At 35.5% G+C, this 17,256-nt stretch overlaps 1 protein-coding gene across 4 annotated transcripts; it reads right to left on the bottom strand.

Moving 5' to 3' along the window:
• Nucleotides 1-759: 759 nt before the first annotated feature.
• Nucleotides 760-16,994, bottom strand: PACRGL (parkin coregulated like). Of its 4 annotated transcripts, XM_063108709.1 has the most exons (8): nt 16,943-16,994; nt 16,661-16,815; nt 13,134-13,201; nt 10,650-10,740; nt 7,429-7,563; nt 6,829-6,936; nt 3,284-3,364; nt 760-913 (listed from the first exon to the last, which is right to left on the bottom strand). In XM_063108709.1, exons 1-8 carry the CDS (start codon nt 16,992-16,994, stop codon nt 857-859), a joined length of 747 nt encoding a protein of 248 aa, XP_062964779.1. In that variant the 3' UTR covers nt 760-856. The 4 variants fall into 4 exon arrangements, with proteins under 4 accessions (XP_062964779.1, XP_062964780.1, XP_062964781.1 ...); XM_063108710.1 differs by lacking the exon at nt 3,284-3,364; XM_063108711.1 differs by lacking the exons at nt 3,284-3,364; nt 10,650-10,740; nt 13,134-13,201.
• Between the last annotated feature and the right edge of the window lie 262 nt (nt 16,995-17,256).

The raw sequence follows: 17,256 nt of genomic DNA, 5'->3' as shown, positions 1-17,256 counted from the left end.
CAAAAGGATCTACGATCAGCTTCTTACTACATCAAAATGCTGAACTATGTCTGGAAATTATGTTTTGAAAGCTTTTTAAAAAAAGCCAAGTTAATTGTTAAGCATAAGTAAGCACAACAAAATCACTGAATATACATGAGTTTTAAGACTGTAATTTCTGAATATCTTTATGTGTACATCAGTTTTTCAGGCTATGAAATGAAAAATATTTACTTAAATATAATTAACACCTAAAATTTAGGTAGTTTTACTGAGTTGTAATAAACAACATACTTGCAATAGAATTTTCACAGTTAAAAAAATTACTTAAACTAGAATACTCTGGAAAGAAAATTTTCCAAGCATTCTACATTATAAAATACATTTTTACAAACAATAATTATGAATTCACAAATGCTTGTCCACTATTTTAAATTCTACATACAGCCTTGATAATGATAAAACCCAAGAAATAGCAAAATATCTACAAAAATAAGTGCACAGCTACAAATTAATTGCAAAAAAGGGTGTCATAAATACAAAGGCACTAGAAAATAAATACAAAAATATCTGATCTTGTAAACTCAATAACAGTTCTTCACGCATATAATAGAAATATGAAAGATAAACCCCACAACATTGTTCTAGTATAGAACTTCTTTTAATAGCATTTCATTATTAACCATTCTTCTTAGTTGATGACTAACTTTCACTATGATTCCATGGGATTTTGAATACTCATCTTAACCTAGTAAATAACAAATGGTGACTGTGGTTTAGAAAAGTATAAAGCAAACTGAATAAAAGTTCTAGGAGTACTTGTGGTCGGTGTTTGACATGTCTCAGGTAGCAAGATGATTTTTCTTGGCTCCCTTATTCAACAGCATATGGAGCAATATGTTGGAATTTTGGATTTGATGATGATAAGGCTTGCCTGTCAACAGAAAAAACATAGCATCGTTAGTACCATGCAGAGTTCTCCTAACAGGTATTATTACATTTGCAGAAGTATGGCTAAAACATGTCCAAAACTCAAAACAGAAGCAAACAAAAAGGGGTGAGAACAAAATGATGGAATGAGAAGTGGAACTTCCTTTCTGAGTTACATAAAATACAGTTTGTTTCTTCTTCTTATTATTTTTTAAAGTATCTAACTAGAGAAGTAATTAGGAGCCAGACTACCAGTATTTGAATTCAGCTTCTACCAGTTACTTCATTGTCAAACCTGGGCTAATTACTTCCCTGCCCCTCATTCTCTTGATCTTTTAAAGGAGAATAACAATAATATTTACCTCTGAGTGTTATTGTGAAGGTTAAATTAAAATTTTAGGTAATGAAGATTAATGTCTAAAAAGTAGTCATCGGAGTACCGGCCATGTAATAAAGGCTGGGAGTGTATATGTGTCTTTCCAAATAAAGTGCACATATTGGTTAGAAAGAAAATTAAATCAGGCTAGAAATGAACCAATTTCAATTTAAGGCAGATAGTAAAAAGATCAGTTATAAGAAAGTGACACTGACTGTAACAAATATTTTGTTTCCCCAGAAGTTGAGTCTTTCCATCATTGTGATATACATAAGCCCTAAGAAATGTGAATCTACAATACTGAGAAGAATATTCTTTGAAGGCTGATTTCTAACATTTAAAGAAAGAGAAAGATATATAAGCTTTTACATTCTTAGACGAGAAAGAAGAAAGTGCCAAAAACAAGCACAATAATAATTAAACCAAGGACAGCTTTGACATGTAATTTCAAAGAAAATTTTCTATTGCAATTACATCAATTATTATTAAAATATTATGTAGGACACAGAAGAAGGGAACACGAATAGAAGTCAGAAGAAAATAAAAAGTACTTAATAGCCCTTGGAACTACAAAATCTTTTTCAAATTCTGCATTAGCAACATTCAAAGCTAGTGAGATAAGTGACAATAAAAGAGGAACTCACTATCTCTGGGACCCTGAATTGGTCAACTACAATCTCTCTTCCCCCTCCAAACCTTAATGTGCTGTTTCTAAGCTTTATTTACTTGCAACTATCTCCCGCACATACCCATGAACTATAAAATGCTGGCCCTGTCCCTTTCTACTTGTACCATTCCCCATACCAGTCCACAGGATATGGAAAGTCACCTAGAAGGTTTCAGATTAAAAAGCTGTGCCATCATTATTTAGCATCTGTTTACTTGCATTTCACAGGGGAGGAAAGAGCAAAAACATTTTGCATTCAAATTCTCAGAACAGCAAGCACATTTGCAAGCAAAAAAAATTTCTGTACTGCTGAGAGGGGACATTGGATTGCCTAGGGGATGGTTCTGAATATTGCCACAAGGTGTTGGAACACTAATCCTCTACTTATGATCTAAAACACAACAAAGCAATTCACTACCTAGTAGGTTTGGGGACTTACTTCCTCTTCATAAACTTTGTTTCAGGCATTCATCACAGAATGAATATAACCAATTTAAAAAGTCACTGTAATTGGTCAAATTAGGTCATCTAGCCAAAGCATAAACTAAAATATCTACCATTTTATAACTGTATATGATCAATTTATTTATGATTAATTCCTTTAGAAAGTACCTAGAATGAACTTGAGTTCTGCAATGTTAAGATCACATCCAGCTGTCATTAAGATCTGATTAAATATAATCTCCAAAACAAGACTGCTTTATCAAAACATTTCTAAGACTAGATTATCTGAACACTTCTTCCAATGATGAAAATTCAACTAACCTTTCTTTGACACCATATAGTAATGAAATCCCCTATTCTTTCACCTTGAAGAGTCAGAATAACCAACTAACTATTCTTGGGAAAGGGTGTGAGTTTGCATACACTTACAGATATAATAGTGCAGTCACCTGGAAGTGTCATTTCAACCTTTGATTATGTATGGGTAGATTCCAAATTTGGGAGATAGAAAAGACAGCAAATGAAAGAGAAGAGTAACTTTCTTCAAAGAGCTCTCTAAGCTAATCTTTTTGTTTTCTTAACTTTCCGATGGTCAGAACAAAAACATCTAAAATACTTTAATGAAAAAAGGTGTAAAGCCACACCACATACACTGCCATACAGTAAGTACAGTGAAAGTGTAGAGGTTGTATAACCTGAGCCCCAGGGCTTAAAACTATGTGACCTAGGCAAGACAGAAACTCAGATCTAAAACGAAAATCATATCTACTTCACATGGTTACTTGCTGCTGAAATGAGATAATAAATGTTAATTATATACTCAATTTTACAATAAGACTAAAGGTTAAAAAAAAAAATCATGACTTAAGGAATAATGTTCTACTCACACTTCCGCCATGCTGCTCTAGCTTTTGTAATGTGCTGGTGATTGGCTCTTTGAATTTCTTGTCCATTAGTCTCTTGGAAAGCTTTTAAAGTAAGATTGGGAGAAAAATGAATTGACTTAAAAATGTAACAGTGTTCACCATAAGCATAAGTAAAACTTCACAAGCACCCCTTAATTTGTTTTAGATCTCAAGGTTCTTTTAGCAAGCATCTCACTGAAATTTACATATAATAGACACCACTGTATTTGTCAAAAAACAAAACAATGAATTTACATTATTTCAAATAATACCAATCCTAAAAATCTACTACAGTATGAAATCTGGAGTAAATTTCTTACAAAATAGCATACTTTTCCATTTTGCAATTTATAAGGGCGTCTTGGAGGACTACAATAAAAAGCTAAGCATCTAAAACATGTATTTTCCTACAATAAAAAGGTAAGTGACTACAAACCATTTATTTACATGAATAATTCAGTAACAGTGACAGAACAATCAGACTAGAAACCATGAGACCATTTATTCTAAGATATGTCCTGAATGGCCCTCAGTTGGAAGGCAGAACTTTGTTTGAAAAGGGAGAGAGCACAAGGTGAGTGAGGATAGAATCACAGCAAAGAAAGAAATAGCAGTATTGCTCATGGGTCCACTTTCTAGAAATACAAATGAAGCCCAGGCAAGAATTCTGCATTCATCAGACACTTGTAAGGCCCCTGTCATGTAAGACTGGTTTCTGGTTCTGGTCCTTCCTCTTTCCAGGTATGAAAGTAACCCAGCAGGAGTACTTCACACCACTGAGCACTGAGGACCAGGGCACTTCGGCCAGTCATTGAAAATTAGGTAAAGTCAAAAGAGATTCCCAGAAAGATTTTTAAAAATATGGGAGAGGCAACTTGCGAGGAGGAGACTCACAAGACCTATCAAGCCCTGGGAAAGGACAAGAGAAAGTTTCTTTATAGTCCTCTGGTTTGCTTTCTTCAGACTGCTATCCTAGAGCAAGTGTTTATAGGCAGATTCATGAACCAACAGCATCAGAATCACCTGAGACACTAACTATAAAATGCAGACTCCTGGGTCCCACCCAATATGTACTCAATCAGAATCTCAGGGCAGAGGCCCAGATTCTGCATTTTTAGCAAGATTTCCAGGTGATTTATTCCTTCTTTAAAATTTGAGAATCACTCTCCTAGGGTCAATGGACAGTCCCGTATAGTTGGAGCTCAGAAAAGGTATGATTTATTTTGCATGAAAGAAAAAATGAGTTGAACATAGGCTTAGTAACTGGTTTTGAAATTCTTTTTCTAGAAGAGAAACCCTCTCTTCCAACAAACATCTAATGCAGATGTCTATAAACAGATGAAAACAGGCTTTCCAGCTGAGAAGCTGGCGGTAGGGTGAGTGCAGTAAGGCGGGAGCCCACAGCACCTCATTGGCATCTTCAGAGTGCTTGTCTCAGGATGAGTCGCTGACAGACCAGCAACTAACCCCCACACAGCCTAATTCCAGTGCTCTCTCCTCAATGTAACACTGTGGGGATCTGAAGGCCAGTGCAGTGACTAGGTCTCCCCACAGTGCTGCCAGCCCAGAAAGGTTGGTAAGAAGCCTTTTCAGTCAGTCCTTGTCTTAAGAAAAGCAGAGCTCTGGGGAGGAATGAGTGACCAAAGGTTATTGCCACTGATCCAGAATGTAAAAAAACAAAATAAATTTATATAGGTTAGTTGTTAATCTGGCCTTTTCTCTGTGCCATAGTGGGCACAACTGGAAGGCTGTTTAGGAAGCAAAGGTTCTGGTCCTTGCTTGACTTCGAGTTTGGGGGAGGACCCAGTGTGATTCCTTTCTCTATGTATCACTTCTCCTTCACTCCTTCCCAACTCTCTCAGCAGATGTCCTTGCTACCTATTTTTCCCCTCAATAAAACCAGTCCACAAGGGCTGACAGCATGTTTGTTTCTGCTCAGTATTATACTCCCAGTGCTTAGCATAATACCTGGCACAAAATGGGAGGGCAGAGTGCAACAGGTTTATGTTAAACTGTTGAATGTTTGAATAAATCAATCAATCTAAAATGAGTCATTTTATATACTAGTGCAGAATTCCTGAAGTTACTCAGCCACAGCCCTCTGACCTGAAGCCTATAAGCAAGTATCTGCCAGAATTCTCTTTCTTCTGTCCCGAGACTTCCCACATGTCAAGGTTCAAGGTCTATTCTCACTATGTCTTCTCCCCAACACCTGGTGGGATTTCATCTACCACCATTCCTAACCTCGGCACAGCATCGTGAGAGATTCATCACCACCCCTACTTTCTATAGGCTTACGCTGGTGGTTCCTGGGGAGAACTACACTATCTGCAAAAGGAGAAAGTTACAAATATAATTCTAGGCTCTCTCAGGTGGATGGGTCCAAGAAAAAAAAGTGGAAACATAACCAAAATAAATGCATCAGCTCTCAACTACGGAGGAATGTAGGCAGAGAGATCCTAGATGTGGATGGTCCTAGCCAGGACTTTAATCTTTATATCAGTGTGCAGCAAAGGATTGACCTTGTCGGAAAAAAAGTCTGGCCCCTGCTCCTAGCTAGTAATATCTAAGCTCTTGGAATGTCCTGCCAGATAAGAGAGTCTTTGTTAACCTGGGGGCTGCCTTGGGATACAGGGCATCAGTTCAACTTCTGAAGAGGCTGTAGACTAATGTCAACCATGTAGGCAGGCAGTGATGACTGCATGACAGACCCCAATAAAAACCCTGGACACCAAGGCTCAGGTGAGCTTCTCTAGTTGGCACTACTCCACACATGTTGTCACACATCCTTGCTAGAAGAAGTAAGTGCGGTCCACACAACTTCACTGGGGAGGGGATAACTGGAAGCTCTATGCCTGGTCTCTCCTAGACTCAGCCCTATGCATCTCTTCCCTTTACTGATTTTAACCTGTATCTTTTTGCTGTAATAAACTATAAGTGAATAACAGTTTTTCAGAGTTCCATGAATCCTCCTAACAAATCATTAAACCTAAGGGTGGTCTTGGAGTCCTCCTGAACTACACAGTTCCCAAGTATATATTCTGTGATAAGGATTAAACTACATGTATCAGTAAAAAAATCTCATCTTGAATACAATTTACAGACTCACTAAAAAACTCACCATGAAAAATAAAGAAAAAGAAAAAAGATGAAAAACATGGCTGCTTTGGTAATCACACAAGAGGGTGTGAACACTGCTTATAATTCATGGCTAGTCAACTTGGGCATGATACCATTATACTGTTCACTAATTTTCATCCATTCAACTTTTGCTTTCTTTTTTGTACAATTCTGCTTATAAAGGCACTTTCTGTTAAAAAAAAAAAAAATTAAAGAGAATACTGTCCTCAGTAAAATGTTTTATGAACCACTAGGTCAGATCTCTATATTTTTGGCTAGGATGGTAAGATTTTTTTTTAAGGCTTTGGGTCATTTTAATGATTAATTTTAATCCATTATATCATGAAGAGATATGGATAGTATATGATACATATACACAAACACTCTCTAATTTTTGCAGTACTTACACTTGTAAGCAGATGTTTCAGATGGTCATTTAGAGAAGGACCAACAATACTACTTAACTGTACCAGAGCATTCAATCCTCTTTCAAATACTTCATCATCCAAATGAACCTGTAGGGTTGTTGGTTAGGGGTGTATGGGTGAGGGGGAGGGAAAAAAAAGGAAAGGAAGGATGAGTTAGCAAAAAGAGCAAACAGGTGGGGAAAAAAGTAGGATTAAACATTTAAAATCAGAAGATAATCAGTAAAACCCAGAATTTAAAAAATACCCTTTAAAGCAGGTTATCTAAAAATAAAAAACAAATTTTTGGCCTGACTGAAATATAAACTAAAACATATCTAGCATACATTACTTTCTCCTACTTACTCAGAATGTAATGTTTCTTTGTACCTTTAGCACATCCTCTAAAGGTGTCTTCAAGTATGTAATCATCTGGCCCTGAATAACAGTGGCCTAATTCTGCACATACATCAAAATGACAGGTAAAGAACTATTTTGCATATAATTTGGAGGGAAAAAAAGACCTAAATATTCTAAATACATCCTAACTTTCTTTTCTACCTTGTGTTTTAAGCTGCAAGTACAATTAAATAAACAACATACCAGAGCCGCCTTTAGCACAGGAATCAGTCTAGGTAGCAAAGGCATGGCCTTTTCAAAAGCACCTTTGACCAAAAGTAATTCTCTAAAACCCTCCTTTGACACAAAGGTATATGGATGTTTAGTCTCTCTCAGACCCTGCCAAAGAAAAAAATAATATATTTATGTATGATTTACTACCCTTTTTGTTATGCATAACAGAAAAATTGAATCCTTACTAGCCTAAGTGAAAATCGAAGGTTTGATTAACATTGTTTCTTAGTCACAATATATAATTTCAACCATAACAATTTCAATTACATTGTGAAATTGTGAAACAAAGGACATAGATGAGACAGGAGGAATCTCTGCCCATAGAAGGGAAGGAAGGCAAAAGAAAAAGAAAAACAGTAAGAAAATGAAAAATAAAAGGAACAGGGAAAAGGAAAGGAGAGGCGAGGAAAAATACAGGAAATAAGAAAAAAGTAGGCAGGGATTAAAAAGCAGGGGAGGGAGGAGGGACAGGAAAGGTAAATAAAAATAGAGAAAAAAAAGAGAAGAAAAACTCACGAGGATACTACAAACTTGTAGAATGTACTCCCAAACAATGTCTGAAAGCACAGCAAATTAGTCTAAAATGTAGGTTTATGAATGTGTAACTAGTGGAACTCCTACTTTTAGAGTGATTGTACAGCCTGTTAATGAGTTTCTAAAATACATTTCTTTCATATTTAAATATTTTGTATTAAGTTACTTAGGCAAATCTTGTACTATGTGCAAAAAGCATTGTAAGATTTTAAATGTCATTTATAAATCTAGAATGTAATATAAAAATATGGAAAAACTTGTGTAGCTCATTTCTCACTGTTCCTTTCACCTTAAATACATTAAAAGCAATAGATAGTATTCTTTTATGATTTAATCAATCACTGTTAGTCAAGACAAAAGGGCCATCTGACTTTTTTCGAAAAGATAAAATAAAGTAAAACAAACAAAAAGCAATAGCAAAACTCCCTCTGTTTGATTAATCATGTAAAGTGCAAAATGATAACCATCTACAGTCATGTTTAGAAATACTAATTTTCAACTAACTTGTACTTTACATTTAACTCTCTGCTTCCAATCGGTGATCAAACATTTTCTTTCCTCAATGCTATCATGCTTTTGAAACTATGCTGCCAAGCACATGAGTATCATTTTGAAACACAGGTTCTATCATCTTAGGATTATCCTGCATCCTATTCATTTTAAAGATGAAGAATCTCAGGTCAAAAGCCAAAATAGATTTTCAAGAGTGGTTCTTCTATCACTATTTCCCCATTATGAAATGAGTAGAGCAGAAGGCTAAAAATCAACCCAATACAGAAATAAAAGCTTTGGTGTTTGGACAATAGGTAAAGAAAGGACTCACTTTATGTGGTCTAAAGTCACAGTCCCTTTAAGGATTCCCCAAATTAAAATATCCCCAGTACAATGTGATTCACTAGAGTACGCTTTCAAAGTTATCATCAGTATTGATTAGTCTAAAAAATGGTTTGCTACCATGGACTCATATAAAAGGTTTAAAGTTTATAAAAGAATTAAGGAAACATCACTATTTTTTTTTTTATCTTTAATACCAAGTTTAAAAGGTTTTAATCAGCCTAAATTTCAAAACAGCCTACCCACAAAACACACTGCTTATATGGGAGTCCCCCCATCTGAGGTTTCGCTTTCCACAGTTTCAAATACTCATGGTCAAGTGTAGTCCGAAAATATTAAATGGAAAATTTCAGAAATAAACAATTCATAAGTTTTAAATTATGAATTTCTGAGTATTGTCATAATTACTCTTTTTTTATTATTAGTTAGTTGTTAATCTCTTACTGTGCCTAATTTATAAATTAAACTTTACCATAGGTATGTACATATGGGAAAACATAATATACATAGGGTTTGGTACTATCTGAGGTTTCAGGCATTCACCGGGGTCTTGGAACACATCTCTATCAGATAATGGGGGACTACAGTAATACCAAAATAATTCTACAAACTGAGCAATAAATCAAGAAAAGCAAAGACTTATTAAAAAAATTTGGCAGCCGTCAGTAATAATTGGTAAGACCTCTTAGATTAAACACATTTGGAAAACTAGAGGAGGATAGAGATTTTGATGTTTCATTAAAATTAAGAAATCTCAATGGCAAAATTATCTACTCTTTTCTCCTCTGCTCCCACTTGGCCCTTCCCACTGATTTTATTGGAAAGGCAAGTGTTTATTTAAATTAAAAAAAAAAAAAAGCACCTTAGTTCTTTTATTGCCATGTTTTTACTCAGATTACACGCTACTATGTGACTTATTCTATAAATATGACATTGCCTGTTTAATTTCAAAGCTCTAATTTAATCATTTGTTTCTTAACAACAACAATAAAATAATCCTTAACTCTTAAAAAAGGCAAGTAACAGTTTAAATATGAGACAACTGGCTAATTCATGTCTCAATTTCTCATTCTAACTCTAGGAATAAAATTCACAGATGTCACTGATTGACTTGAAGTATACAAACTTTTCTCCTGATGCAAATGTTAAGTATAAAGGAACCTATGAAAAGTTTTTTTAAAATCCTCTATAAAAATCACTTCCACGTTATTCTACCAAAAATGTACAAGTAGAGTACAAATCTGGAGATTTCTCCAAGAGGACATTTAGGTTGTTAGTATCAGTTCCGTAAGAAACACATCATGTTGGGCTGGCAACTGGCTCAGATGGTTAGAGTGTGGGGCCAATAACATCAAAGTCCAGGGTTCAATCCCTGTATTGGCCACCCACCAAGAGACAAAAAAAAGAAACACATCATGTTAGGACTGGTTGTATAGGAATAAAACAACCAAATGCTTATCATTATCCATAGTTTAAGTTTTATTCCCTGACATTCTCCTAATTTGATCAGTACAAAAAAGAATCTTCTTTCTCATTACGATTCCATGTATTTTTATTTTTCAATTAAGTATGAATACTTCATTCACTTATCTACAAATTCCCATGTACACTAATTTCATGTTTGTAAAACTGATTAATCTATGTTTAGTAAACATATACCAGTCATAATTAGTTCCTAAGGGGATGAGGTAAGTAATGCCTATTGTTTGGTTTTTATCTCAAAAGCACAAAACGAGATTTACCAACAAGCTACAAAGTAACATTTAATGAAATTTTAAAAGATTTTTTTCTCCATAAACATTAAAGGGAGAGGGAATTTTTACCTCAGCTAAAGTAATAAGAAGAGGGTCAAAGGGAAGATTTTCAGGCGGACACGCCCACTGTAATCTGTGTTTTACCGAACCGTGTACCAATCTAAAACATAAAAGTCAATGCATATAACAAGAAAAATACAATTTATATTACTAAATTAATATATTAAGTAGTGATCATCTAACATTCATACCTTTTATACAGTATAACCATATTAGAATTATTTTGTAACATGTAGGAATATCATGACTTCAAAAGATATCACAAGGACATTTTACAAAGCTATGTCTATAAACCTATAAATTCCTACTCTTCCAGCAAAATTGTTTGGTAACCCCATATTTGTTAAGCCTGCAGTTTTGGTACGTAAGCCATGTTGCTATCTGTGAATATTAATGCAAATGTTCCAAGTGGTATCTTTCAGTCATAATTACAACCAAATAGGTAACCTACAGTGATAGAGTTTGGATACGTTTGTCCCTCCAAAGCTTATGTTGAAATTTGATCCCCAATGTGGCAGTGTTGGGAGGTGTTTGTTCCCTCATAGGTTACTGGGGTGTGGAGGGAGTCGGAGGAAGGGGGTGAGTGAGCTCTCACAGGAATGGATTAGTTTCTGTGAGAGCTGGTGGTTAAAAGGAGCCTGGATCCTTCTCTCCCTCCCTCCCTTGCTTCCTCTTGCCATGTGGTCTCCTCGCACTTACCAGCTGCCTGCCATGATTAGATACAGCCTGAGGACTGCACTATCTGCAGCTGCCCCAGAATCATGAGCCAAATAAACCTCTTATCTTTACAAATTACCCAATCTCAGGTATGCTGTTATAGCAATACAAAAATGGAGTAATACATAGAAAAAGTAAAAATTATAAAGGAAATGTAATAAGTATAAAAAATAATGTTTTATAAGAAACAGTTTTTCAGATATAGATCATTTAATCCTAACATTAATAATTTGAAGGCAAACCAGGATTTATCCCTGATAAAGAGAAGAAAACTGAGGCCATGAAGGTGAAATGGCCCACTCAGGTTTACAAAGTGGTAATTCCTGCATTAGGTCTATGCTACTTCCTTTTTAAAACAAAACAAAACAAAACAGGCTTTACTGAGGCACACTGACATGCAATAAACTGCACATATTTAAAGTGCACAATTTTATAAGTTCTGATATATTGTATTAGTCAGTTTTCTGTTTCTTATAATAGAATACCTGAAACTGAGTAATTTATAAAGTGGTTTATTTCTTCCAGATTTGGAGGCTAGGCAGTCCAAGGTCTAGGGCACGTCTGATCAGAGTCTTTTTCTTGGTGGGGACTCTCAATAGGGTCCCATGGTAGTGCAGGATATCACATGGCATGAGGCTGAGACTGCACTAACGTGCTTCTTCCTCTCCTTATAAAGCCCCTAATGCCCATCCTGTGATAACTCACTTACCCATTAACCCAATAATCCATAAATGAATTAATCCATTCATGAGCACATAGCCATCATGATCTAATCACCTCTTAAAGGCTGCGCCCTTTAAATACTATATCGGGGATTAAGCTCCAACATGAGCTTGGGGGACATCAAACAACAACACTTGGATATACCCAAGGAACCATCATGATCACTACAGTGAACTTATTTTTCATTCCCAAACATTTCTTCATGCTTCTCTGTAATTGTTTCAACTTCTTGACTCCTTGTTTTGTGTTATTTCCATAATGGCAAGAGGCCTTTGTAACACTGTTTTCACATTTTTAGCAACAATTAATTGCTTTGAGGAGGCTGGGGTAGAGGAAATTAACCTTAAAATGGGACTTCAATTCAGAATCTAAATATGAAAAACTAAGAACAATAAATTGAAGGATATTTCTAGAGCTTATATTCAACTCCAAATATGAAAATACCATTAAAAAACATATTTCTTGAATTTTGAAACCAAAAAAGAAGGTTGTGATTATTCTTTCCACAATAACAATAAACTTTTCTACAATCTAAAATTGAAACTGGATATACAGTGAAGAAATAAACGCTTCTAAGTAATAAACCTTAAAATGTGAACTATATTGTTTTCTTTGAAATAGTTCTGATATCTACCCAGAAAGTTGGCAAGAATTATATCCAAAAGGAAGCAAAAACATACACATGTACTTCTTAAGAAAGATAAAGTTTCATTAAATTGCCAACATTCCCTTTACCAAGAAATGGGATTTTTTATTTGCAACTTGCCCCAGACTGCGAATGCTTAAATTGATTATTTTAAAAAGTGGTTCATTCAATTTCTTAAATTATTTGGTGGTTTACCATGGATCTCAGTAATTATATTTTGAAATTAAAATGGTTTTCTTTGACAATGTCCAGGGATCTATACCAATCCAATAGCCACTGTGAATAAGTCACCTATACTTCAACCTCACTAGTAAATAAAACTTTCAATACATTCAAACTGAATACTGTATTGATTTTACTCAACTATTTTGAATAATATGGTCAGTTATAAATCATATTGATTTTACCTGCAAGGAATACCTCCTTTAGAGTAAATGGCTGCAAATGCAGAAGAGGCTCGTGACTGCTCACCAAACTGAAGAAAAAAAAAAAAAAAGGAAAATATTACCGTCACCTGTACTTTGTGATGTCTAATCAATTTGAATCCTGCTGAGGTCAGAGGCAAACGAACACCCTGACTTTCAAACCACAACTCTGGTATCAATTGTGTCATTCCTACTCAGCAACATAAATGAGAAAAATTGTCAGTCCTCTCAGTACTAGTAATTACCACAACCACGGTTTGCACATTTCCTTTTACCCCTACCTTGCTTCAAAGGGCTTGAAGATGGCTAAAACTGTATATGAATTGATAGCTTTTTCCACCCCCTCCCCCAATGTGACCTTTACCAGGTGGGGGACAGATGGAGAAGAGGTGTTACAAACAGGGAAAGTGTTGTTTGTTTTCAGCCACCAGCATATACTGATCCTCCAGCTAAATACGGATGGTGTGGGTGGTCAGAGAATCTGCATAATCTCCCCAAACTGGCTTCATGCTTCTATCCAAAACAAAGGATTAGGTTGGGTGGGGGTGGGAGAGTTGAAGACGGTGCGAGATTCATATAAACACATGCCTGCAATGTATATGCTTAGATTATATAATTCCACAACCTTTCAGTTTTACTATGTATTATTATCTTAAGAATAGATTAATTCTATATCTACTGTCAAAGATAATTTAAGAGATGGTCAATCACAACAGTTAATCACAGCATAAATAATTTCAATATAATTGTTCAGAAACTTAAAGAGAATTTAGGCACAAAAAGTAAATATTTTTATCACATGGTACTTTGAACATCATCAAATTAAACATAGTTGTCTGAATTACCGGTATCAATTTACTAACCGATTTTAAAGGTATAACTAGCTAATTTTTTTTTTCAAGTCACATGCCACAGTTTAAAAATATACTTACAATAAGCTTAGAATTAGTTGTTCTTTCCTCTGGAAAAAGACATATGTTTTGAGTAAAAACACATAGGTGAAAATTCTTTAAATAAAAATATAATAAAAGATTAATTTACAAAGTTCAATCCACATTCTGCATAATAATTCACAGAATGTTATGCAGAACACGGAATATTTAATTCATCTAGTTATGTTTCATGGTAAGAATGAAATAAGTTTTTAAAATTTCTTTCAAGTAATCATATCAGATAAAGAAGTTACTTGAAAAAGTGCTACATGTGTAGGGAGAAAGAATTAAGACAAGTAAGTGCTATATTATTAATACATTTTAGTTCTACCACACACTAGCAAATGACCTTACTTTTTAGCCCTACACACCATGTAAATAATCCCTAAATTTTCAGAATACCCACATAGACAAAATTCCTGATTAAAATTCTAAGCAACTAACTCTTTTCTTATTATTTCTATTTTGTTCTAGAGATAATCACAGATTCATCTTCCAGGTCTCACAGATATGCTTTTTTTTTTTTAACCAATGAATTAATTTTACCAAAACTCTATTATTGTAAAAAAAATTTGTCATCCCGTTCAATTTTTAACAATATCATCACAGACCATATTATAATTCTGAAACAATTAACATTATGTACCATACTACACTGAATTAGAAATTTTAAAAATGTTTTATTCAAGTGAAAAACTTTAAATTTATGCACATTAAAGTACATAAATCATAAGTGTATAGATCAGTGAATTCACATAAAATAAACACACCTGTGTCTCAACACTGAGCTGAAAAACCTGAATGTCACCAGTGCACTAAGTGCCTTCACAATGCCTCTTCCTACTCTCTACCCACCTTTTCCCCTAAAGGTAACCAATGACCTGACTTCCAACCAGTTTGTTCTGTGTTAGTAGCTTTTACATACCTTAGACATGCTCTTTTCTAGTATATTCTTTTCGCAGGTCACATCATTATTTCCCAAAACTTTCCTTAACTTTTTCTATAACTTAAGACTAGGGCCACTAAACATTAATAATTCAAAAAGTTTTTCTTCAAAGAGAGGAAGGAAATTAAAGTGACACCAAAACTCCCTCAATTAAATATGGGAAAAGGAAGCAACAGCAAGAAGATATCAGAGCCTTCTTCAGGAATTCAATTTCCTTGACACTGTGTAGATTATAGAAAGCAGCAAAGGAACACAGATGCTCAATTTGTTTTTCATTTTTCTTTTAAAAAGTCAGACAATCTTCTTCTGGCCTCAGATAGTTCACTATAACCTTGCTTAACTATCTGCCATGTTCCACCTGCCATCAGTCAGCGGAGAGTCTCAGCTGCTCTCACAATCCCCTCAAAGGCTAAAACCACTATCATCTTACCAAGGTTGAGCATGGGTGAGACAACACCTGGCATTGCACAGGTGGGTTCACTTCTAGATAATTCACTGATCTACACATTTACAATGCATACACCCTTATGTGTATAAATCTTACGTTTGTTAGCTCTGATTAAACTGATGTGAAAGAGCAAAAGGAGGTTGGTACTATGTTGAGAAAATATAGGAAAATGGTCAGGGCCCCTCCGGTGTTCAGAATCTGGCCGAGTATTTGATGTAAATATGCACGTTCACCCAGGTGTTCCCTGGTTATTGTCTAATGTAATTGTGCATGTGCACCCAGGTGTCCTGGGTTATGGACTTAAGTATAAAGGACGAGTGGCTCTGACCCACAGGGCTCCCTGCCCCTGGGAGGCCACAGGGAGGCAGTTACTGCTGCTGGAGGCTGTTGTTGCAAGCAGTTGCTGCCAGTGCCCCTGGGATGCCCTGAGAAACCACCGCTGCTGCTGCTGCTGCTGCTGCTGCTTCTGCAAGTTGGTGGTGCTACTGCTGAGGACTGAGCTCATGTCACCTGCCAAAGGCTCCCCGGATCTTTCCCAGTTTCCTAGCATAGACCTGCGTGTGACAGGTCTGGTGACCCAGCCTGGACAATGGGTTTGAAGGGTCTGAGCCCTAGCCCTGACAATACAAATAGAAACTAAGTATAACTAAAATAATAAAACATTTTGGCTTTAGTTATGAATGGCCCAAACCATACAATTCGCGTAGCTATTGCCTCAACCTGACGGCACTATAATGAGAATTTCTGGTGCAGCTAACTCATAGAACATAGAGGAATGGTCAGAGACATTTAAGCAACTATGGAAACGTGTAAATTATCCTATGGCAACTGAATAGAAGTTTATTCATTGATATTAGGAAGTAAAACAACATAATCAATAAAAACTAAAGCTGATATGCAATTTATTTTATGCTCTACTATGCTCACCGATAAATGTAAAAGGACATACCCAAACTGGTTAATCTCTACACCTTCTCCCCTCCACACTCGCTCCCACATGCACATCATTATCTTGGTTCTTCATCATGATCATCACCATGACCATCACATGCCCTTCCTTCATCACTGGCTTAAAACCAGCAAAAGAAGGAAACTCAGGACAGCCTTCAGTATGGTTCAGTAGTGTGCCAAATGCCTATTATTTTGAAATAGTTACTGACTTAAGAATCTTTTTTGTACCTACCGGGTTAATTGTTTTAGGGTTAAGTTTATCACTTGGTCGAGGATGAGGTTTTCTTGCAGACTCTGGAGAACTGGCTGACAATGAGGATTTGCTTCTCTGAACTGTAGCCCTGTGTTTTATTTGTGCACTTGATGATGTCTTTTGATCACAGGTACCTGGATAAAACAGAACATCCACAAAAAAGAAGTGAAGGCAGAAAAGTTCATCCTGCATCCATTTGTAACACAGAATGTGTCATTAATAAACTTGGCTTTTTCATTTGAAAAGCAAAGCTCTGTGTACCTGTTACTCTGTTTCTCAACTGTGCACCTCCAGGGCACTCTGATTTCTGCATTGCTTCTCTTTTCCTCCTGCAGTTAATTAAAACTTGATTTTAAAATTTGTTTGGAGGGACATTTATCACCAATATAAAGATCAACACAGAGCAGAGTATAAAATACAGCAAAAGATATGCAAAAATGTTGTGGAATGGAGGAAAATACTGGAAAAGACTAATCAGAAGATATGAAATTATGTCAACTTCAATAATATCAATAAAAACAAAATAGAAAACATCTGCAAGAAAACTAGATATATAAAAATAAACCCTTTTTTTT

Source organism: Cynocephalus volans, chromosome 9 (genome assembly GCF_027409185.1).
Source record: "Cynocephalus volans isolate mCynVol1 chromosome 9, mCynVol1.pri, whole genome shotgun sequence".
Lineage (NCBI taxonomy): Eukaryota > Metazoa > Chordata > Mammalia > Dermoptera > Cynocephalidae > Cynocephalus > Cynocephalus volans.
This window is presented reverse-complemented; position numbering and strand designations above follow the sequence as displayed.

What these genes read in the sequence shown, in the direction of transcription:
- PACRGL (XM_063108709.1), bottom strand. Translation starts at nt 16,994, where the DNA reads ATGCAGAAATCAGAGTGCCCTGGAGGTGCACAGTTGAGAAACAGAGTA. An exon ending in ACCCTAAAACAATTAACCCG is followed by an intron (nt 13,202 to 16,660) that starts GTAGGTACAAAA and finishes TTTTTTCTTCAG; the next exon opens with TTTGGTGAGCAGTCACGAGC. An exon ending in TTCTTATTACTTTAGCTGAG is followed by an intron (nt 7,564 to 10,649) that starts GTAAAAATTCCC and finishes TTTCTTTGGCAG; the next exon opens with GGTCTGAGAGAGACTAAACA.